This window comes from Nasonia vitripennis, chromosome 1 (assembly GCF_009193385.2).
Source record: "Nasonia vitripennis strain AsymCx chromosome 1, Nvit_psr_1.1, whole genome shotgun sequence".
NCBI classification, from domain to species: domain Eukaryota; kingdom Metazoa; phylum Arthropoda; class Insecta; order Hymenoptera; family Pteromalidae; genus Nasonia; species Nasonia vitripennis.
In genome coordinates this window covers 18986702-19011747 of record NC_045757.1, presented here as the reverse complement: position 1 = coordinate 19011747, position 25046 = coordinate 18986702, and the positions used below count along the sequence as shown (strand labels likewise).

The 25046-nt window shown below is 36.4% G+C and overlaps 3 protein-coding genes across 3 annotated transcripts; 1 reads left to right on the top strand and 2 right to left on the bottom strand.

Moving 5' to 3' along the window:
* Positions 1-5000: 5000 nt before the first annotated feature.
* Positions 5001-7774, bottom strand: LOC116417263. The gene is made up of 3 exons (XM_031929606.2): positions 7537-7774; positions 7286-7453; positions 5001-7190 (listed from the first exon to the last, which is right to left on the bottom strand). Exons 1-3 carry the CDS (start codon positions 7633-7635, stop codon positions 5028-5030), a joined length of 2430 nt encoding a protein of 809 aa, XP_031785466.1. The 5' UTR covers positions 7636-7774; the 3' UTR covers positions 5001-5027.
* A 532-nt stretch (positions 7775-8306) lies between these two features.
* Positions 8307-12771, top strand: LOC103316414. Its single transcript, XM_031929618.2, has 6 exons — positions 8307-8808; positions 8902-9017; positions 10519-11362; positions 11449-11576; positions 11653-11866; positions 12116-12771. Exons 1-6 carry the CDS (start codon positions 8577-8579, stop codon positions 12295-12297), a joined length of 1716 nt encoding a protein of 571 aa, XP_031785478.1. The 5' UTR covers positions 8307-8576; the 3' UTR covers positions 12298-12771.
* Positions 12772-16957: 4186 nt separating this feature from the next.
* Positions 16958-22862, bottom strand: LOC100114201 (delta-like protein 1). Its single transcript, XM_001599026.5, has 7 exons — positions 22538-22862; positions 21717-21820; positions 21357-21513; positions 20175-20297; positions 19966-20096; positions 18789-19065; positions 16958-18652 (listed from the first exon to the last, which is right to left on the bottom strand). Exons 1-7 carry the CDS (start codon positions 22717-22719, stop codon positions 18310-18312), a joined length of 1317 nt encoding a protein of 438 aa, XP_001599076.1. The 5' UTR covers positions 22720-22862; the 3' UTR covers positions 16958-18309.
* Positions 22863-25046: the final 2184 nt, after the last annotated feature.

Genomic DNA, 25046 nt, shown 5'->3' with positions numbered 1-25046 from the left:
AAGTCCAGCATCACTTCGTTAGAGAGAAGTATGAGTGTGGAGCGATCGATGGAAGTATGTACCAAGCGAAAATCAGCTCGCCGATGTCTTCACAAAAGCATTAGCGCGGGAGCTTTTTGTAAAATTATGTAAGAATATAGGTTTAAGCTTTGTTGAAAATCTTAAAGCGATTGATGTCTCGGAAAGCGGGAGTGTTAAGGAAAATTCCTCGACATTGTATCTAGAATATTCGACGACTGGCGCAAGCGCTTAAACGAGTATGTATAATGTATATATGAAGGTGTGTATAGATATGTAAACATGAATGTTTTTCTGGACGATAGGCTCGGCGCGAGCATCAAGCGACACGATAGGCAGTTCTAGTCTGGCCCTCGATATATATGGACGGGTGATATTTTCGGAAGCCCTCGAGTATGTTAGACTAAGAGGTGGAGAGTGCTTTGTTGAGGTCATCTCTCTTGTAACTACAATAAACTCTATTATAACTACACTGCGCCTATTTTACATTTTACTCTGCTCCTATAATCCTTAACAATAAATACTTTTAAACATCAATCTATTATTTAATTGTTTTAGAATTGTACTTCTCTTTTATCAATGACAAAATCTCTAAGGCTGAAGACCGACTCCGACTTAGAAATAACTGGAAAGTTGATTTGGGAGCTTATATAAATTATTTGATTAAAAAATATAGAAAGGAATCTTCAAGTTCAGATTCTAATTCTAATAATGATTCATCGAGTTCAAGATCGAAGTCTTATTCAAATTCGAGGTCAAGTTCAAGATCGCAAAAATCAGAATCTTCCGATCAGATTATCTGATTATGTACTGAAGCTTTTACTATGTGATTCATAGTTGTTAATTAATATACGAAGGTTTATAGATGTTTATTTCTATTCAATTAAAATATTAAAGTTTATACTATGTGTACTTCATAGATGTTGTTTACGAATGGTTATACCATACTGAAGTAATGGTTAAACTGTACGCTTATACTAATACAGTATTTTATTAGTAAAATAAAGTAATATTTTGTTTACAATATAACTTGGTATTTATTTTTTATTGAAATCATGATTAATAACATAAATATTTTGTGATTGATAGTTTATTATATATAGCTCTATTATATAGTTTTATAATATATTTTTATCATGTGATAAATTGAAACCGAAAATCATATAATAAAACTATATGATAAAATTATATGATAAAACCATATAATAAAACTATATGTTTTCTTTCAACCGGGATGCAGTATGCAAGCCCTCTTTTGCGTGCCGGCAGCTGGACTCATGTAGAATGTTTGCTTAAGTTTCGGGTCAATGACGAAGGCCGATCATTCGATTTATAATTTATAAAATTTTCTTGAAGTCATTCCTTCCAGAGATGAATATTGTTTCGACTTGCAGCGCAGACATATGGGCGCGGGTTTATGCTGCTGCCATGTTATTAATTACACTCATATTTCATCGATGTAAACAATGATGCGTAGTTTTGCATGAAAATTTTGCATCCGAAGTATTCGGCGTGTCCTTTCTGGCGACCATAAATAAATGTGGGAAAGTATCTTTCCAGGTAAGCAGATTCTATCTGTAGCGTAGAAGAGCAACGCTGTCCACGCAGGTATAGAATATCCTCCTCTCTTAAAAAAATGATGGACTTTGTTGTGAATCATTTAATACGGGATTCTGATTGGTTGCTTGTTGGTTGTCTAGGCAACGAAATCAGAACAGCGCGCTTTAAATTCATAACCTCAAAACAGTCATATACCTGGTAGAAATATTTGAGCTGTTTAAAATGAAATGTGGAAACCTCGATGGCAGAAAAAATATATGAAATGTAACTAGCAAGAAACCTTAGTAAATTAATCATGACCAAGAGTGTAGTATTAAAACACGTGTATTGAAGAGGGCATCATAACCCTATTTAAAAGTAGTAATAATGTGTGTGAATATTATTCAGTTTTTTTGAAATGTCAGTGAGAAGTGCAATTAAAAGAAAAGTATGAAGATATAATACTGTGTCTCTATATGCCCAAAGTCACCCTCGATGAGGTTTGAGAGGTGAATTTAAAGAAAAGTTCAGTATCCGAGTCAGTAAGTTTAAGTCTATCATCATACAATGCCCTTTGAATTGTAATGATAGACAAACTCACTGACTCTTATACTGAACTTTTCTTCAAATTCACTACTCAAACCTTAAGGACGACGACATTGGGAATTATTTATTTTAAAATAGCATTGCGGGTATGGTAACATATCAGATGCTTATAAAATATTAGCAGAAGTTAGTGTGCCGCCCAACACTTATAGTGAATTTTCTACCAGAGTTATTAGACAGGAGTAGAATCAAGAGCGCGCTAAGCGCGCCTTCATTCCTAGTCATTCAAATTGTGCATGTATTTCTTTGTAAAACATTCTTTTGCAGAACGGTTTTTATAATTCACTCGTGTTAATTATTTATTTTAATTATTATTTATTTTAGGTCCAATTGATATGAATGCCTTCTTTATTTAGAAACTGGATTCGTTTTCTTTTTACACTTCTATACAATATTTCAGTGATAAACAGGAAAATCGAAAGCCCGTGAAAAAGCATTATAAACCCAATCGTACTTATCAAAAATGATCGTACACTAGTATGTATTATTTCCGCTGAATTTTTTAAATGAGAATATGTTCCTCCATACCTCCACGTATGATGTATGCCAGATTCCATAATTCTTTGTAAGACACTATCAAACTTTTGAACGTATGGTGATCCTATTTTGAAACCGAACGCTAATAGGTCGGTATGTACTGAGGGGTATACGATTCTAACTATTGGTGTGCTGTCATAATTCCTGTATTCGTCCAGCACGAAATTGGCAAAACTGGCAAGTACAATGCAGGTGTAATTTCTGTTTTCAATCAAATAGTCAGTGCAGACTTTGGATTCAGTAACATGTGTGGTTTTTGATATTAACATGTTCACCATTTCGTCATTCTTCAGATGCACATTGCTGGTGAAAAAAGTGTATTCATGTACACGGGAAATGTAGGATTATCGAGTTCTTTTATAACTTCAAACGTTACTTCTTCCTGTCGAATAACTTCGAAGCTACTGAAAAATGAGACAAAATCACTTGAAAAATTTAGGGAAAGCATAATCGATGTTAAATAAATAATTTGTTCGGCTCTTGCTGTAGGCTCATGCATAGCTGACAATCCCAGGACTACTTGATAAATATACAGTTTTGTCCAAAGTCCTCGTGAAAATTTAAGCAATCGCGCAATCACTATGAACGAAATCAAAATTATCATGAAAGTATAAATATAATTTAAAAAATCGCTGAAAGTATTCATTCTCGACTTCTTTATAATTGGCGCTATCATCACAAGATTATCGTCCATAAATGCTTTCGCAATTATTAATTTTGATTTGTATAAAATTGCACCTAACATCATTGGAAATGTTGTGATTTCACTTATACCAGTTTGTACAGACTTCATCATATCTTGAGATCTGATACTTAATTTCCCATTATCGAAAATTTTTATGTATCTAATAGTGACATTGAATTTTTCCGAAAATGTTTTAAAAAAATAAAACTTGTTTCCTCCTGAAAAAAAATCATCACCTTCGCGCACAACTAGCATAGGAAGCTTATGACAAAGTGTTATGTTAAACAAATAACCATTCATATCTATAAGTTTATTCGGAAAGAGCCTGATATTTGCATCGAGAGTTTTATTGAAATAAGTGTTGAAAAAAGGATTGAAATTATAGATTACTGGAGGTTTATTACAATTTATTTTTAACATCGAAAAATCCAAAAAATTTAATTTCCAAGCTAACTCAAAAACAACTCGAAATTTTGATGAAAATTCATCTTTTCCGTGAAATACTACTAAGCAATTCGGTCGTTCTTTTGAATTAGAAAGTTCAACAATATAATTTAGATTAAATTCGATCTCTTGGTTTAAAAGCGTGTCATTTTCTGTCGCTCTTAAGAGTATAATGAAAATTATACTTGTGATGGTAAAAATGTATAACTATTGAAGACATTTGTCAATCGCAAAGGTGTCGATAAAAGCAATACCTTCTTTCATAAGTCCACTCATATAGGCTGCTTACATGCAAATGACCCACGCGCTCTGTTTACGTTTGAGACGTACACAATAAGCATAAGGACTATTTGAATGTGAAAAGAATAATCCAGAAATGGGTGAATCGTCTAAAGCCTAGTGCTGACGACGAATTAGTTTAGGTTCAAATCGCGGTATAGATTTGTTAAACTTTTTCTTTTAAATATTTAAACAAATTTTCAAAAACGATAATTCTAGTCCAACAGTCATCACCATTTTATGATAGCCGCGTGTTTTCGAGCACACGTGAATTATTAAACTTGATGACTGTGAACTTGATGTTATCAACTTTAATTGTTGAGTAAATGGTTGTCCGCCTGCAGTCACGCTAAGCAATGCATATTATAATATGAGCGGCTCATATTGGCCAGCCATACGAAGAAAGCAACTTTTTTATTACAGGGGAGAACTGCGATTCTTCCGAAATCAGTGATGGAACTTTTTATAAATATATTTTTTAACGCATTCCAATCAAACAGTCACCGAATCCATGCCTCTAATTTAGAGTAAAGCAAAGTTAAAAAAAGTAGTTTTCTGAACTGTAGCATCACCCTACTGAAAATAATCGGGTGAGAAATCGCGCGAGTTCTCGCTTGAATAATCGCGCGATTACTCGCGATAGTTTATCAATTTTTAAACTACATGAATACTCGCGCGATTACTCGCGCGATATACGAATTTTTAATTTTGTTTATATTTATATTTTTATATTTGTGTTCTGGATAGGAAACAATATTACAATTCAAATGATTTATTACTATGCATATATACATATATACTATTTTTTTATTTATCTTTATATAATGCTGAGTACAAAATTATATTTACAATATTGTAATTTACATATATATACATATATACACAGAAATATTTATTAAGTAACACATAATGATCGTTATTAATAAAATAGTTGATTCGGCACTGCAATTATGTACATTTTAGTTTCTATTTCAATAAATACACAGGTTGCTGATATTTTGGTTGTATTAATACATAATTCGTTTGAAAATTCTAACACTTCTTGTACAAATGATGAATACTTATTAGGCTTTGTCTTAATTAGCTGACAAATAGTCAATTCTTGATTACTTTTATCGTTGATTAGGAAATATTTTATTTCTACGTATTCCCCAGTGTCAAGTTGTGCAAAGTAATTGCATGATCGAGCATTTTTTTTTTTTGAAGTCATAAACAAACATCCTTTATAAATAATTTTGTGAAAAACTCGTGCATCTTTTGATATACCAAATTTCTCAAGTGTGTCGTTATTGGCACTTTTTCCTTTACCTAAATAATTAATGCTAGATATTTTATATATACTGTTAGACAACATTTGTATTGCTCTTTGAATTTTGTCATATCTTGCTATTTGTAAGATAACACCCTTAGCACAATGAATGGCCTGCAGCAATTTACAATTTGCTGATTCAAAAGGATATGTCGAATGTGAATACAATGGCCCCCAATTGTACACACTCGTAGGCAAATGAAGTAACTGGTGTACATTATATGTTAATGAAGTTAAAGAGTACAGATCTTCGGCTTTCGATACAAATTCATGTAGCATTTCATTCGCTCGATTCAATTCAGTATACGTAATATTTGTTCCTAAGCATATGTGTAAAGCATCTACTAAAAGAGCCCAGTGTTTTAAAATCCTTGCATTATCCAAAACTGCACTTAAAACAGGAATACTATAGTACAAAAGCCAGTTTTCATATTCTCGAGCTTTCCAGTATTTTCTATTTTTTAGAGATCTTGTTAATCGACCTATTTGGTGAGGAGCACGGATTGCTTCAAGTAACTGATTAATATACTGGATATCGGCTTTTCTTAAATGTCTCAATATATATGTAGTAAATTGTTTTGCAACACCTGCTACATAGCAGTGCATGTAGTCAGGCGTAAAACCTTCTATAATATCAAACTTCTTCAAATTTAAAAGAGGAGAAGCAGTTACGATTCCAAAAACACGTTTACCTGTTTCAATTGCCTCTGCTGCATGTTTGATTGTAGTATCATGATCTCTATTTTTTGGTAATGGAATCCGAAAAGGATATCGCATGCTTCCTTGAAAATATTGCCCTTTATGTGTACACCAATCACAACCATATCTTGCATTAAATTGACTTGGTCCATTCATTGGTGCTCTAGCTACAGTATCCACAGAAGCAACCAATGCAAAAATTTTCAGGTTACGTCGTTCATTTTTTATCATACAGGGTATACCCACACCCACTGTTGATAAATCATTTATCATATTTACGAATGCATCCAAGAAAACGCTCATTATTGGTTTATCTTTGCCAAACCATAGTCCAGCAGTGATCGCACTTTTCATTCTGCTCTGTATAGGAATCTCATTAAGAATCAAATATATAGGCCATATAGAATAAGTAGACGATTCGAAAACTGGTGCTCCGTCTGTGTTAAATATTACTGTAGCATACGAGTGGCGATCAGAATCTTTCAAACTTTGAACAAATTTTCTATACAGAACACCATCGTATATATCTTTTATATGATTTTTTTCATGCTCTCTTTCTTTTACAACATAATCATAATAATTTTTATTAGTTTCTATATAATCCTGTATTGCATTTGACGGATCAAATATAGCAAAATAACACTGACTTGATGGATTTGACATATTTACAGGTTTGTCACAATTTGCACAATTTACTACATAATTAAAATCTTGAAATGTTCCAATATAATTTGTACATGCAGGACATACCCCATGTAGTGTAATAATGTCATCATCAAACAATTTGTCAATTTTATATCGAGTTTCAGGTACTACAGCGCTGCCACATACTAGATTAATTAGTTTAAACAAATTAGAAATACCTGTCATTGATAAGGTGTTTGCTATTGAAAATTTCAATAACATCAGTAATAATTCAGCTTGGCTTTTTTGCACATTCAACGACAACACATTGAAGAATTCCTCATTATTTATAAGTTCTCGTATACTATTTGATGTTGACTTTGTACATGAAGGTAGTTGTAGTTCTTCATCATCACTTAATAAGTCACTCCAGGCAAAACTAGAATTATTCTGTAAATAAAAATTAATTAAATGAGACTATTAACATGTTTACTTAAAAATAAAAACAAATTCAAAAATAGAAATATCAATTATTCAGAACTTACATTAATCAGTAATTGTTGCTCCGATGTGATAGGATTTTGATTAGCCGATACAGACTCGTCTAATGCTAATGATATTACATCATTGTCCGTTTCATCCAATAAAACATGAGGATTACTTTGGTCACTTATATTCCTACTACTGCAAGACAGCAATTCGTTGTTTTGTAACTACAAAATCAATTACAAAATTAATGATATTAAAAAATTTATTGATACGTGTAGATTAATAATTATAAAACTATCTAACATACCTTCTCTCTTTTCAAAATTTTTTTAAGTTCACTTAAAGCATATTTACTAAGTGGTACGTCTTTATCAAACAAATACTGTTTTCTTTTAGTTGCGGACATTCTTAATAAATTTTTTATCAGAATACTTTATTTATTACTATTGTACTACATTTACAATACAACTTTTATACAACTTATTAAACAATATTATTCTAATAAGTTTTTATTTATAATAAGTTTTTTATTTGTACACTTTCATAGGTTATCCATAGAAATATGTATACAACTATTATACGTGTGTATGTATATATGTAGTCTTATATATATATATATATATATATATATATATATATATATATATATATATATATATATATATATATATATATATATACATGTATATATAGAGCATAGATGTATACATTCTATTGCAGATATGTTCAGACGTATTCAAGTGCCTGTTCCTTATACGTATAAGACAAGGAAAATTCCGAGTTTTTAAATTTGTAAACGTGGCATTTGGACTGAGAGGTGAGCAATTTTATTAATGATGGAGCATTTACAACTTTAATCACATGCTTTGCAGATTTTTGGACTTCTGTTTGAGTTAATGAATGCTTTAGAAACGAGAACGGAATATATGTAAACCGTTTAACATATACTCCAAACCAAGCGACTGCAGCGCTCATGGAATATTGAACACACCTTTTATTATTATGACCCTAAGTATTTTTTAAGGTGGCAAACAATGTGACCATGTTATTATTATATCATATATAATGTATAACATCATAAACATCTCAAACGTTAAAAACCTTAAATCTAAAACGTTAAATTTATTATAAACTTGAATCAAATTTATTATATTAATTTATAATATATAAAGCAAAGTATTATATGTATATATATCCTATATTGAAAATGTTAAAAACGTTAAGTGCGTATTGTACACATGTGTAATTGCATAGTTTGAAAGAAAAAGTTTATTTGTGCATGGTGTACGTTTTATTTGAAAAAAAAATATAATCCTCTGAAGTAAATATTTATGCTAATCTGTAGCTATGGAATTCGCTTGGGTAAGATTCCATAAAAGTAAAGTAGAAACTTGTTTGAAAGTTTCTGATATTTCATCAAAAGTCATGCTACCTAATGGAGTACCACAAATTGTTCCCTTCCGTCCAAAAGATGAAAAGGATTTTGTTAGTGCAAAGTGGTATTTCGCTCAAGCAAATCCTGAAAATCACAAAAATGGAAATCCGATATTGTCAAGATTAGTTATTTTGTATTTGGGAGGTAAGCTATAACTTTTATGTATATAAATATAATAAGTTGTGTATTGCGTGTATGTTTACTTTTATGTTTATTAAAATTTATTTTTTTTTGCAGTTACACAGGATGATATTGATTTGAAAAGAAAAGCTGACGGTGACGGAAGGAAAAGATTTGCTACACCAAAATGTATGAACTCACAATCCAGTTTTGAAGATCCTTCTCAGTGCTCGGTAAATTTTTTATTTTAATATAGAATTTGTATTACACGTGTTTTTTTTTATTCCTTGTTAATGATATTTTAGTTAAAAATAGTCAATTGGAATGATGATAAAATTACGAGCATTAAACTAAAACAAATTGAATATTTTATGACACCGCAAAGACATATGAAATTTCTAGTAATTAAAATAGTAGATTTGAATAACGTTTAAATTTGTTTTAATTAAAAGGTGGTCGGAGCCACGCTGATTAACTCACATTTTTTACCTTGTGCATTCTTGGCTTTTAAATAATAAATACACACATGCTTATCGCCTCGAAATTCTGTGTTTGAAGGTTGCCATTATTAAATATTATATTTGTGTAGTTATGCAATGAGAAATATGATAGGAATTACGATGGTTACAAGTGTATTGCATTTTATATGACATCTCATTAAAGTAGTACCTTCGTTAATTAAATACCTTTGAGATATCAATGAAATTTAATATATTGATTTCCATTGGTCCAAAAATCACTCAAAAATAAATTTTGTAAGGCCTGATGGGCACATGAAAAACAGCTATAAGCATTTTAATGTTTACTCATTTAAGGGGACAAACCACTTTTAAGGAGGTTGTAGCATTAGGGCAAAAAGTTAGGAAAGTTATTAAAAATGTATATTATTGTTCTTAAAGTTACAAAGAATATTATAGTATTTTTTTAAATATCGGTCGCCGATAAAATTTCAGAGAAAATAGTCGTTCAATATTGCGTATTTAACACGGGCTCATATGGCACTAGCATGATTCCGAGCAGTAATATTAAGATTACTTTTTACAAAAAGTTAAGATCAGATTGAAAAACGAGGACATAAATGTTCTCGTTATGTACTTTTAGATTATCCAAAGAAAAGTCTACGAAGCTGAATGTTTTAAAAAGATATTCACTGGGAAAGGCAAAAGTGTACACTATTCTAACCTCAAATCGTGACTTCCTAGTCATATGAGCAATTTATTAGTATAAAAAAGTTCTTTGAATGACGACCAAAACTATGACAACTGTTTTCTTTTATCGAAAAATTAATCAATAAGCTCAATAAACATTGTTTACTCACTACTGATAACATTTTTATAATATATTTTTTGCATTCATTCGTTTGACTTGGGAATACCACTAGAACCTCCTTAAATCATGATAAATTAAATTCGAATAAAATATTATTTAAATAAATTAAAATGAAAAGATATTTTGTATACTAATATAAGGTGTTATTACTTTCACTTTCACCGGATTTAATCTCCCTTTGCGTCTATCGTACCATAGTGACATTTCATATACTGTTTTAAATATTTAGGCACTGTCCACGCGATACCATGGCACCACATAGTATTAGAAAGAATTTATTAAAAACAAAAAAGTCACATTTAACCTCAAAATTTCTTCATTCATTTATGTATTAGTAAATATTATTATTAGTGTAACAACATGTTTAGATGACTTTTATATTTTTTAATTATTGTTTGTTTATAGCAAAACACATCACAAAGCAAAAAAATTAATAATGAAAGAGCCAAAAACGTTTTGAAGAGAATAGATAACTATTTCGAAGTACCACCATTTCGTGATCTTGAAGAAAATAATGTGACAGCAAATTCTGGTACTTCCTCAGTAATGAAAAGTGCAGTAGTAGTTTTAGAAAAATTGGCATCCGAAAATAATATGATAACCGATCAGCCATCCTCCCCAGAATCACCATCGCTACTTGCAACTCGAAAGAGAAAAATGTCAAAACCAGGCGATGTGAATTCAAAGCCACCACAGGCATCTGGTTCTTATGTCAAAGTACCACAATCCAAAAAACCAACTATATCACCGTCATCATCTGAATCAGAAACAGAATCATATGATTCACTGCGTCTCGACTTGTTTTATAAATACAAGCAACCTCAAGAATCTTCAAATAATCCAGATGGTCAGTTATCACCAATTCAAAGCTTTTCACCTGAATCTCAAAAAAGTACACCACGAAGGAATACACCATCTCCAAACTTATCTGAAAATATATCACCTGAACACACACCACCACCTGGTCGACCTTTGTTTACGCCATCTCCTTCACGAAGTCAGGTGATACAACCACAAGATGCACCAGGTGAACGGCAGCCACCAGTGCGAAATGAGGTTAGGGATTCCCGAGATGCACCAGGTGATGTACCACAGCCACCAATACGAAATGAAATTGATGGAGAACCCCAAGACGCAGCAGATCAAGAACAGCTACCGATTCAAAATGAAGATATAATAGAAGTTCAAGATCCAGTAAATAGAGAGCAGCCTCAAAATGGACACCAGTCGCCACCTCAGAATGAACCAAGTATGTAAATGTAATTTAATATATTTTAAATTTATTATGATTGATATATTCAATTCATTACTCATGTAATTTGTATGTTTTCGTAGGGCCAAGACGTATCAAGTATTATAAAATGACAGAATATGTCAAAAATTGCGTGGAATACTACGCTAAGAGAGGAGAACCTGGTAATCGAGAAATGCGGAGGCGATATAATATAGCATTTGGAAATGAGGTAAATTTTAATATTATATAATTATATAATAACAATTATTTATGCAATTTATTAATTAAATTTATATATTTTATAGCTGTACCTTGGAGAGGATATATCTGTTAATTTACTGCAGTGGGAACTTTTGCAAAGGCATAAGCCACAAGTATTCCTGATAGAATTGGCTGTGCTTATTTGGGGAGAAAGGAATTTATGTAACAGAGCATTGGACTTGACCCGAGGGGTGGAGAATATTCCTAACAGGTCACCAGTGAAGTTAATTGAAAAAGATATATTACGATTGCTAATAAGTATGCAGTAATTCATTTTCTTTGCAGGTTAAATAATTGATCAATTAATTTATCTTAAAAAATAGTCCATGAAATTATAATTAAATTAAATTAAATAATTATAATCAAATTAAGTTAAATAATTATAATTAAATTAAGTTAAATAATTTCATCGCCTATTTTTTAACAGAAAATTATCGATCAATTATTTAATCTCCTCTATTCATAATTTTAAATATCAATAACCATTACAAATAATGTTTTTTCTAGGCCTCTACAATGACTTTCTTAATAACCACAAGTATCCAAGTGACGAGAAAGCATCTTATTTGCTACGGGCAACTCATGTTTTGAGACATAAAATAAGAGATCTGCGTGCTGCAGAGAAAAATAAATTTCAGCTACCAAATGTCAACGCTCAAAGACGTTTAAGATATAACGTCAGAGATTAATCTTATTTAACAGATTTTCTTTTTTAAAATGTCATCTGTATTCAGTTAAGTTTCTTATTTTATAGGAGCTATTTAAATCGAAGTATATTATTTTGTTTCAAGATCAACTAGTCGAAGAAACGCTAGTCCTAGTAGAGATCACTACTAAAAATCAAAAATATAACATGAGTTCAGTCACATTTCTTACTTTCTAGTAGTGATTTCAATTAAAATATAAACTTTTTGTTTCGAGGTTCACTAGTCGAAGAACCCTAGTCAAAAATTGACGTTTTGTAAGTTTAGGATTACAAAAATGAAAAAATCACAATACTTTGATAGGCAGTTGGAGAACTGATTAAAATGATTAAAAATTATTTGAGCAGAGGCATTATTGTTAACCTAAATGGATTTTAGCATTTTTATCATTTTAATCGTTTCTTGTCCTTACCTGTTATCAAAGTATAATCATTAAAAGAATTTGTGATAAAATATTATCTTTACGTTTCCTTTACGTTCTTTATTTATGAATCATAAATTAAAATCAGTTCCTTATTAATTTAATGATAATTACAATAAAAAGGTTTTGTTCTACCTAAAATTCGAATATAACAATGAAATGTTAATTAGTGTTACATGTAAAATTAATAAAGTTACATTTTATATTACAACCAGAACATGATTTATTCTTAATGTCCCTCTGTTTCAGTACAATTTAATTAAATGCATTTTTCAATGTAAATAAAAAAAAAATTGTATATTTGTATATCGCGCGAGTATTCGCGTCGTTCAAAAATCGATAAACTGTCGCGAGAAATCGCGCGATTACTCACGCGATAATTTTCAGTAGGGCATCGTGACAATATCCTTTCGGTGCGGCACTTGCATGTGCCCTTGATGCGCTCGCTTTACTATGCTTTTGCTTTTCTCTTGTTTCGCTTTAAAATTTTGATCGAATCTGCTCGTTCGTCACTATTATTTTTGCAAATCATGTAATCAATGTTTAAAACAATCATAGCGATTGAAAAGCATTTCCATGAGATGAATGTAAGTATAGGAAAGGTAAGGTTGTATTGAGTCAATAAGACAATTAAATTTTTCTGCAGTTTAACATTTATTCAAAAAACAGTTGATCTGAAATAATAGCCAGCGTCGCTCTATATAAACACACGAGATCGGGAGTCGGACAAGCGGCAGAGTGGGGATGCCGAAGCGGAGCGCGGGGCCTCGCGCGACTCGCAGGGCTCGGTGTAGCAGACAGCGCGCTGACCGTCTTCGCCGCGACACTCGATGTTTACGTATCAATCACAGCTGCGAGTTCGAACAAGAGGCTTATTTTGACTTTTGTTGATCGGTCGGGCGCGGCTAAGTGGAGTAAATCCTCACACCTCTTAAATGCGCAAGCGGAAGAGTTGCAGGTTCGATTCCTGCATGGAGCTTTCAACTTTCGGTTTCCGGCCGTTCAAGTCTTCCAAACAGTGCCTTACTTTCCGTTTATTTCCAATACATTAAAAACACTAACCTAAGTGCCTTAAACAAATCACAACTGTCTTCCATATCCCTCAACGCCAGGTAAGGGCTCTGGAAAGGGAGGGGCGGGGAGCGGTCACCACTCTCCAATTCCAGCCCCCCTGGCGTTTCCATGGTCGGTTCCGGAAGGGCTCTGTAGCTTAATGGAAAAAGCATCCGCCGCAAGAACAATTTAATGAGAGGTCCTGGCCAAACTTTTTGATTTTCTTGCTTTTGACTTATTTTCGCAATAAGAACGAACGCCGCGCAGCATTTGCCCAGATTTTTAGATGGGGGAAATATCGGTGTATCACGGAAATTAAGGCTCTGCAAAATAAAAAATACATTTTTATCGTTAAAATGACTAGAGTAATTCCGTTATTTTGTTTAAAATGAACATCAGTTGATAGAAGAAGATTTAATTTAACGATAAAAAGGCACGGATCAAGCTGTAAATCTAGTCACAAAAAAGTATACGTTTTAACTACACTGCATTCGTTATAGTTGCACAAAAGTTCTATTTTGAGATCTCATTATCGCTGGAGATTTTGTTTTTAGACAGCACGCGGTTTCACTGATATTTTAGTTTGAGAATATTTTAAGCAATAACTTTCAACTTTACTGTGATACTATGATTCGTTTGAAAGCCAATGTTCATTTTAATGAAGCAAAAGCGCTACGATTTTTTGGACGAACGAGCAGTGCAAATAAGAATATTCAAAGTTTACTCACCAAATTGAATAGCAGCGGGATGGCCGTGTTCATGAAAATGATGCAGCGACGTCGTAAACTGCAGCGTCGAGATGTTGAAAGTTGGTCGAGCAAGCGGTAGTCCGACAGGCAGGCTGTGCAGTGCAGTATGCAAGCACAGCCTGCCTCGGACTACCGAGTACTGATTTTCTAGGCGCTGGACGTCTCCCATTTATACCCCATCCTGCAGCCAGCTGCACGTATTGGAAATTTGGAAAAGGCGCAGATGGGTGGCAAAATGGCGGGGGCAAGCATCTGCGTCCTTCCGAGGATGCACTTTGTTTCAAGCGACAGTAGCGCAACTGTACTGCACGCAGGTATATAGAGCTAAACGGAAATTTATACAATTCGGGAAATTTATATAAATTGACAAATCTTACAATTTTTGTGAAGAACTTGTTATATTTTACTTAAAATTCAGAAGTTTCCAAGTAATCTGACTTGCCATTCCGCTAAGTTCCAAAGAACTCTTGCTTACGAACAATATTATTTAGAAAGTAAACCATTAACACATCTGAATATATAACTTTATTATGAAATCAATCGATTTTCAGTGAACATGTAAATCGCAAAGTTGTCGATAAAAGCAATACCGTCTTTTATAAGTCCACTCATATAGGCTGCTATACATGCAAATGACCCACGCGCTCTGTTTACGTTTGAGACGTACACAATAAGCATAAGGACTATTTGAATGTGAAAAGAATAATCCAGAAATGGGTGAATCGTCTAAAGCCTAGTGCTGACGACGAATTAGTTTAGGTTCAAATCGCGGTATAGATTTTTTAAACTTTTTTTTTTAATATTTAAACGAATTTTCAAAAAGTGATAATTCTAGTCCAACAATCCATAACATTTTATGATAGCCGTGTGTTTTTAAGCATACATGAATTTAATAATGAATTTAATTTAAAGTTTAATAAAACTTGATGACTGTGATCTTGATGTTATCAACTTTAATTGTTGAGTTAATGGTCGTTCACCTCCAGTCACGCTAAGCAATACAGTATGCAAGCCCTCTTTTGCGTGCCGGCAGCTGGACTCATGTAGAATATTTGCTTAAATTTGAGTTAATGATGAAAGCGGAGCATTAGATTTATAACTTATAAAATTTTCCTAGAGTTTTTTTCTTCCACAGATGCATGTTGTCTCGACTTGCAACGCAGGAATGAAAGCGCGGGTTTATGCCGCTGCCATATTACACTCATATCTCATCTATATAAACAATGATGCGTAGTATCGCATGAAAATTCTGCATCCGAATCTCAAACTTTTCAACGTATGGTGATCCTATTTTGAAACCGAACGCTAATAGGTCGGTATGTACTGAGGGGTATACGATTCTAACTATTGGTGTGCTGTCATAATTCCTGTATTCGTCCAGCACGAAATTGGCAAAACTGGCAAGTACAATGCAGGTGTAATTTCTGTTTTCAATCAAATAGTCAGTGCAGACTTTGGATTCAGTAACATGTGTGGTTTTTGATATTAACATGTTCACCATTTCGTCATTCTTCAGATGCACATTGCTGGTGAAAAAAAGTGTATTCATGTACACGGGAAATGTAGGATTATCGAGTTCTTTTATAACTTCAAACGTTACTTCTTCCTGTCGAATAACTTCGAAGCTACTGAAAAATGAGACAAAATCACTTGAAAAATTTAGGGAAAGCATAATCAATGTTAAATAAATAATTTGTTCGGCTCTTGCTGTAGGCTCATGCATAGCTGACAATCCCAGGACTACTTGATAAATATACAGTTTTGTCCAAAGTCCTCGTGAAAATTTAAGCAATCGCGCAATCACTATGAACGAAATCAAAATTATCATGAAAGTATAAATATAATTTAAAAAATCGCTGAAAGTATTCACTCTCGACTTCTTTATAATTGGCGCTATCATCACAAGATTATCGTCCATAAATGCTTTCGCAATTATTAATTTTGATTTGTATAAAATTGCACCTAACATCATTGGAAATGTTGTGATTTCACTTATACCAGTTTGTACAGACTTCATCATATCTTGAGATCTGATACTTAATTTCCCATTATCGAAAATTTTTATGTATCTAATAGTGACATTGAATTTTTCCGAAAATGTTTTAAAAAAATAAAACTTGTTTCCTCCTGAAAAAAAATCATCACCTTCGCGCACAACTAGCATAGGAAGCTTATGACAAAGTGTTATGTTAAACAAATAACCATTCATATCTATAAGTTTATTCGGAAAGAGCCTGATATTTGCATCGAGAGTTTTATTGAAATAAGTGTTGAAAAAAGGATTGAAATTATAGATTACTGGAGGTTTATTGCAATTTATTTTTAACATCGAAAAATCCAAAAAATTTAATTTCCAAGCTAACTCAAAAACAACTCGAAATTTTGATGAAAATTCATCTTTTCCGTAAAATACTACTAAGCAATTCGGTCGTTCTTTTGAATTAGAAAGTTCAACAATATAATTTAGATTAAATTCGATCTCTTGGTTTAAAAGCGTGTCATTTTCCGGCGCTCTTAAGAGCACAATGAAAATTGTACTTTTCTTAGAGCTCCAAACACTTGATTTTGTTAAAAATTGCTCCGCCCCACTAACCTTCAATTTTTCAAAATCTGTTATGGTCGCAGGAAATCGAGTGATGATACTACGTAAAAAGTATCTGTATTCTACAATATTTTGGATAGTATTAATTTTGAAGATAAGTGATAAATGATGAAGATTGTACGATTGTAAAATATACTCTTGAGCCTTGATTAAAGAATAACAATCTTGGATACGTGCTAAACTGTGTTGTAAATTAACTAATGTTAAAATTGCATGAATAATAAATTTCATTGTTTCAATCAGAATTTCGCACGATTTCTGATGTACTAATTTAATTAAGGTTTATTGAAAGATACATTTTTTTTCAACCAGAGTTGTTGTACGCTTAAGGTTTAAAAGTAGACTGTCTACCATTCGTATTTACTTTACTTTTCAGCAATCGATGGCGTTGAAGAAATCTAAAATGATTTATGTATTTGAACTAGCAAAGTATCATACATCTAAAATTGCTTTTGCTTATGTAGAATTCGTGACACCGCTTCATAATAAATGGAATGTGAAATAATCCATAACTAACAGGTTTTAAATACATGAGTAGAATGACCATGAACGGCAAAGGTCGGTACAAGAAATCGATAATAATGGACTCTTAAAACTATTTTCTAAATAAAAGTTTGTCATACATAGTGTAATTTTAAAACTATTTTAAAATATGATGTTCTGTAAACGAAAAAATTGATGTTTAATAAATAATTTGTTGAGCGCATTTAATAAGCTGATTATATGCTTCTATCTCAGACAAATAGAGTCCTATTACTGTCTTGAATTCGTTAAATAATTGTTCTCAAAATGCCAGATGCTTTTAGCTGCATGATAGACTCGCGTTTGCTTGCACAATATGATATTTAGTCGCTTTTTATAAAATATCACACTAAGAAAAGGCGATAATCCTCTCTTTATAATCTCAACGCTTGTTTGTAGATGGTCACACACTTTCAAGTAACTAATAAAATAACAGACGACTGCTTTTTCCATATAAAAATTTAATTCTAATCACATGACTACAAGTAAAGTTTGTAATAGTTACAATTAAATAAATAAATAAATAAATAAATAAATAAATAAATAAATATATATATATATATATATATATATATATATATATATATATATATAGCACGACTATTAAATTAAAAGAAACTAGTCGTTGTTATGGAGGAAGGACAAGATTCTCATGTCTCGTTCTCCTCGTCGATCTGCAGAAGAGGCGAGTCGGTGGGTGGTTCGGTGGGCCACTTGCCGGCCGTCTGCAGTGGTTCGTCGGTCTCCGCGGGAGGATCGGTGATGGCGATCGGGCCAAGAGGTTCCGCAGTTTCCTCGGACGTCGGCGCCTCGCTAGAAGACGAAGGCTGAGCTGCTTCGGAAGTGCTCGTTTCAGCATCGGTTTCCGGCTTGGAGCTACTGCTGCTACTCAGATCAAGAGGCTCCACTGGTTTGGGTGGCATTAGGTCGGTCGCTGGCACTTCCGTCTCCTTCTCGCACTGGCGCCCGTAGAAACCAAGTGGGCAGACGCATCTGGGGTTCACAAAAGAAAATCGAGATTGAGATTGATGTATCGGTTTGAATTCGTGCAACATTGAAGCTTTAAATCTTCACACGATAACGTGCATCATATATGAGTAGAGGAACAATTAAGTCTCAAGTTGCTCACCTGTAATCTCCAGCCTCGGGCGTCATGCTGACGCAAGTCGAGTTGTTCTGGCACAGGTCCGGATGCTTGTCGCAGTAGGTGAGCCGTTCGTCGCATAGGTCACCGGTCCAGCCGGGCATGCATCTGCACTCCCAGGGCTTCCTGCAGGTGCCGTGCACGCAGCCCGGGTACGGCACGCACTCGGTGCAGTTCTGGCCGGTGTAACCCACGCGGCATCTGCAGCTATTGGGCCGGCGACAGCCGCCGTGTTCTCGGCTGCAACCCGGTGCGCAGATCGCTACACGGTGTGCATGTGAGGCAAAAAAAGACAACGAACGAGAGGTGAGACATGAGCGCTGGCTGATGGATCCAGGAAACTGGATATATGCTTCGCTGGGCATGGCGAATTAGAGCTCTTTGATGTTCACTGATGCTTTAGACTCTTGCGCGTACTGTTTTAGACGGGACGATGCGCAATACATAAGCACTCTTTTATTTGCGCGCGCGCGCAAGCGGCGGCGACGGGGCAGTCTGCTGTGACTTGGAAGCACTCGCTTCATTGACTTTACATCGCGATAGAGCTGGATTTTGTTTTCTTTTTATTGTGTACGAGAGACTTATGCGCGAGTATAGAGTATCTTTCGCTCGACGTTACTTTGAAGTGTTTTCTGGTTTTGCGATAATTTTTTCAACTTTTGCAAGTCAAAGTTGTTGTGGTTATTCGTTTGGAAGAATTTTCGAGAGTAAAGGTATCGTGATATTATTTTTATTTTGAATGTAACTCGACGCAACGATTTTATTATAATCACACCTAAAGCCTGTTCCGCGAAAGTAACATTTCTCGTATTCTTATTGAGATGATAAAGTGAGATATACACGCGCGTTCGGGGGTACGGCGAATGATACAGCGCTGTTCGCTATCAAAATAAAAATCGCGAGGGTCTCCGAGCAAGATTCAAAAAGAACAAACACTTAAAATATATTACGTGTACTCTCAGAGTGTATACTCTGGTGGAGGTGCATAATTAAAAAAAATTAATGGTCGCCTCCACTGTACAAGCAGTAAATTCGCTTACGAGTTTTTAGTTTTAACAAACACTTTTTTCATTTTGGATTGCATTAATGATGAACGATACAGTAGTATTTTCAGTAACTGTGTAAACTTACTTTAACTCTGTAATTAACAATGTATACTTACGCGTGGAACATAAGAATCCCGTCCATCCCGGTTCACAGCGACATTCAAGAGGGCCTTGACACGTTCCATGGACGCATCCTGGTAGAACGGAGCATTGCTTGCACATAGGTCCTTGCCAGCCAAGTCGACATCTGAGTAAGAGTTCAAGTATTAGAAGCAATTAGAAATTTCAAATTTAATTCGCGCATTAATGCATCCTCAACACTCACTTGCATTCGCCAGGTTTGTCGCAATAGCCTTGACTGGGATTGCAATCGGAAGCGCAAATCGGCTCGTTGCAGAACAGTCCCTTCCAGCCTGGGTCACAGGCGCACTCGAAGCTCACGTTACACCTGCAAAGCACAAGCGCTCGTAAACAATATGACTCATAACTTCGCACAAAAAAATACGAACTATTCGTACAGCCATAGAAAACGTAAGCCATCAAGAGAAAGGCTAAATATATAATAAGAAAGTCGCTACGGGATTTTCGGATTTCTGGTCACGACTGTCACCTCCACAGTGCAGCATAAAGCCGATATGAGGAAACAGGATCCTCTTCGCGCTTCAGTTGAAGCAAAGCTCGCAAACGCGAGCGCGGTGAAAGCGAATACCGTTGTTGCGGACGATGCTAAAGGCATCGTCATTTTTCCCGCTTTTTTTTAACGATATATTCCGAGAGACGCGACGCGTTTGAACAGCGATACCGTTATACGCGAAGGATGTATACCTTTTGCGCGGGCTAAAGGCAGCGAGTTTATACCCATACGAGAGCTCTAGGATGACAGCTGCGAGGAAAGCGGCGTGCACTGAAGTACTTTGTACGCGGCAAGGGATACGAGATGTATTGGAAATGTGAGAAGGACAGTGTGTGCTCGGTTTCTATATTATTTCCTGGTGGTATAAAGCAATGTGTGACTGAAAAAGATAATAGTTGTTTTGAATGCAAAGTCATTAAGAGTTTCCATCTAATTCTAACGAAGGTCGCCGACTGTATTTGCATAAACAGTTGCGCGAGGTAGCAGTGGAATCCTCGACACCATGCATACATTACCGATGTATGCACAGGGTAAATTATACCGCGGTACGTCTAATGAATTGGGTACTCTCGCACGGCTGCGTTTGACTAGGGTGATAACAGCGTATTTGCAACTCTATTTTAGAATATAAATGTATTAGTTTGACTTTCAAAATGTGTTCCTTACATTTTCTTTCTACCTATATCGAGTACATGAACGTAGTATGTGTGACGTCGTGTGCAGAAAAAAGAAAATACGATTTCTAATTTAGAAATTTGTAAACGGGGGAAAAAGCAACTCGCGTAGACTTTAGATAGACGCGTCATACGTGAAAGTACTATGTTACTTTGCGGATGACCGATTTTTTTTCAAGATAATATTTTAACAAAATACCTGCCATGCTGACAACCGGGTAGGGCGACGCATTTGTCGCAGAGCTCGCCGTAGAAGCCAAGTTTGCAGCGGCATTCGCCGGGTCTCCTGCAGTAGCCTTGAAGAGGGTCGCATCCTTTCCGGCAAATTGGCACGTCGCACAGATCCCCGGTCCATCCTAATTTAGGCAAATAATTCATTTTAGACGAAGAAATATGCGCGTGCAAATTACGGTCTGCGACTAGAGATATGGGGATTGCTGTTCCGAGTATTATTTTGCAAACGCGCCTCTGAGAGGTATAAGGATAAAGTTTTTAAAGAAATGTCGTTGATGTTGTAAAATATCCTGTTTTAAAACAAAGCAGTTACGATTCATCTTACCTGGTAAACATTTGACTTCGCCAGCCTCGTCGCAGATGTAGTGAGAGTTCGGATGCTGAGTCGCCGGGATTTCGCATGCCTGCTTTTTCCATTTCGGCACGTACCTACATTGAAAATTTCACACATTTTATTGAAAACTCTGTTTTAGCAGCACTCGATAATTTTCAGAAAAAGCAAACCTTTATGCGCGCAAAACTAGCAGATCGCACGAGTCACCGGTCTCAAAACCGGCAAACTAGTAGCGGTCCTTTCTATCTCAACGGATCTCCCGCAATTGAAAGATCGTCGAGCCTAAAAGATTCCCTCCCGAGAGCAGAACCGGACTAAAGTCCACACTACCTCTAGATCAGCGCTTTTTGTAATTTTATTTCCTGGAAACTAGTTTCTCGCGCGTACAGGTTCCACCAAGATGTTCGTTTTATCGTATGCGGAGAGGAGAGTCGCGAGATGTAAATCGCGAGGAAGAAAGTGTACACGACATGTTGTCGTAGAAAATAGAAAGTGACGCGTGCGTTTATTGTCAGCTGTTGGATATGAGCTTTGGGCTGAACGCTTCGTCACGTACTTCGTATCCGGGCCTATGTAGACCGGAATCGAGTCCGGCACAAGCAGCCGAGTCAGGCGCGGTGCATACTTATCGTTTGATTATACAGCCGAAAACGTCTGAAAGTTCCAGAACTTTTTCGAAATCGGCTCGATTTTTAGCAACCATCTTTCCCCGATAAGATAGGCGTCCTTCCTAATCTCCGCCTTATCTCTCCGTTTTCCCACAACGATACCGAAAACAAATGGCAATCAAAAGAAAAACGTGAGTCTCCCACCTGCTGACAGATCTGGGCCCAGCAGCCGATCCCATGGGCAGCTGGAGCATCGTCACTCCGAGTATCGCCGCGGCCCGGCTGAGCATCGTCGCTTCGTGCGGCTGAAGCTCCTGCTGTTGTCCTGTTGTCGTCTGAAGAAAAAGCAGAGGGCCCAGGCCCACCGCGAGGATAAGCGCCAACATGTCGCCTGTGTGTCTATGTCTGCCTGCACCCGACTTCCTAGCCAAGAGGAGACTGCCGAGAGCTCGGGGCCCGCTCGACTCCAAGAGCAGCTAACGGGACCGGTATATGGTCGCCGCTGCCGCGCGCAGCTCCTTTTCGAGGTCACGGCATACTTCGCTCCCCGCTTGTATACGTGTACGCGATGCGTACACACTCGCCCGAGAGGTAAAAGCAGTCGCGAAGAGTATACGCTGTGTGTGTGTATGCAAGAGAGATCGCCGCTCGCGAGCGTGTGTGCGTAGAAAGTACCTCGAGGGGGTGAGCGTGTATGTATGGTTGTTTTCATGCCGCGCGCTGCAAGTTCAATGTACCGGCTTGCTAGAGAGAGAGAGAGAGAGAGAGAGAGAGAGAGAGAGAGAGAGAGAGAGAGAGAGAGAGAGAGAGAGAGAGAGAGAGAGAGAGAGAAACAGCCGGATAGCGAAGAGGGCATAAAGGAGCGACGCTGCTGCTGCTGTAGCCGAGCAATGAGAGGGAAGGATGCAGCAGCGTAAAAAGAGCAGATCGGCGGGGGGAGAATTTATCTCGATTGCGGCGGACGCGAGAGCTATAAGGCAAAGAGAGGAAGATGAGCGGCCGAGCGAGCGGGGAGAGAGTGACAAAAAAGGCGAGAGGATGAGGCCGCTCGCTCGCTTTTAAATGCTCCGAGCGCGCGAGGCTTACCTTTGCATCGAATACAAAGGTCGATTTTTCCAGTTGCGTATTTGCTTGGAATTCGACTGGTTTCACTATTAGAGAGAGAGAACGAGCCGCGATCGACATATCGAACGCGGGGGATCGTATCTCTCCGGCCGACGTTCCATCATTAGACTGCGTCTACCGGCACTGACAGATTATCTCATAGGGATTATCTCGAACACTTATCGAGAGCTATTGAAAGATTTATAACTGTATATACCTCGCGCGCGCAATAATGCCTCCGCTGTAATGAGCGGAATTTTTTCCTCGAATATCGTTACGCCGCGCGAGATCTTTGTTACACATTCCGACCAGTTCGTCCGCGCGAAAGGCAAAAGTACGCTAAGCGTGATATTATAACGCGTTATACGCCTAAAAGTGAAACGGCTATTTACGAACCAGGTCGTGTCCGCTGCTAAAAGTTCGCAAAAGGACATGCTTCGTATACAGTATAAAATAGACGACACTCGTGTCACCGCAAAGAATATACACCTCGATTTTGCCCTCTGAAACCGCAGATCTCCGACCGCAAAGATCCTTGCGCAATGCCTAACGACGCTTCCCATAACACACAACGAGCCGCATATTCCACGAATAAGCTGCCCACGCAGAGCAAACTTTATGATCGGTTCGGATCGATATTTACCTGTGCTCCGAGAGAGACAGCTCGAGGAACTCGACACAATGACGCGACGAGATCGAGTTTATCTCCCGGTATTTCCGGGCTCGCGGATTACGCGTAGCTGTGCTAATTCTAATGCGGTGAGGGACGCTCATCCTCGGATTATGCATAGGTGAATGCGACGATCAGGCCTGAAAATCGTATGTACAGCCAATAAGATTGACGCTAATGCGATCGGGCAATTACTTACGAGTTGCCCGCTGATGCTGTCCAGTCCAGACGACGGGAATTCGAACGAGTTAGAGCCGCATAAGCTGCTTTGGTTGTCGAAGAGTCGGGTATAATGCCGACGATTTAGGACGCGCGCACTGTATCATCGCTCCGCTTTAAATATGGATTGTACAATGCGTTTAAGTAAGAGGCGCGAGTAGGAAGGCTTTTCTCGTGGATTATCGACCGAGAGCCACGAAATGTTCGATAAATAGTCTAACGGATCTCCGTATACTTTGCGATTTTTTAGCGGCCATCCCGAAAAACCTCCTCGATACACTTTTATTGAATAACCGTAAATCGGCTCTCTGACGCAAGAAACTTCTCTCTCGCTCGCAAAGTGCACATCAGCCGAGAGAAAACAGGTCAGCGACCATCGCGTCAACTCGATCGTGTATTCGCAAAAAGGACGGCTCAAAATTCCTGGAGGGCGCAAGACCAGAAGTAAAGTAAAGCGCTTACGAGCCAGCGAACACTCGGGAAGAGAGAGAGAGAGAGAGAGAGAGAGAGAGAGGGCGTCAAATCCCGTGCGCTCAATTTCGCGCCTTTTTACGCGCTTTCTCGCGGTGTACTCACGCCTCTCTGGCTTCCTCAGATTTCAGCTTCTTTCCGTCGCACATCTGACGAGTTTCATTGAATTTCTACACGTTTACCTCGATACAGTCGATTCTCGTACTAGTATCATTGAAATTTTATTTTAGTTTCAAACAAACAAGTATC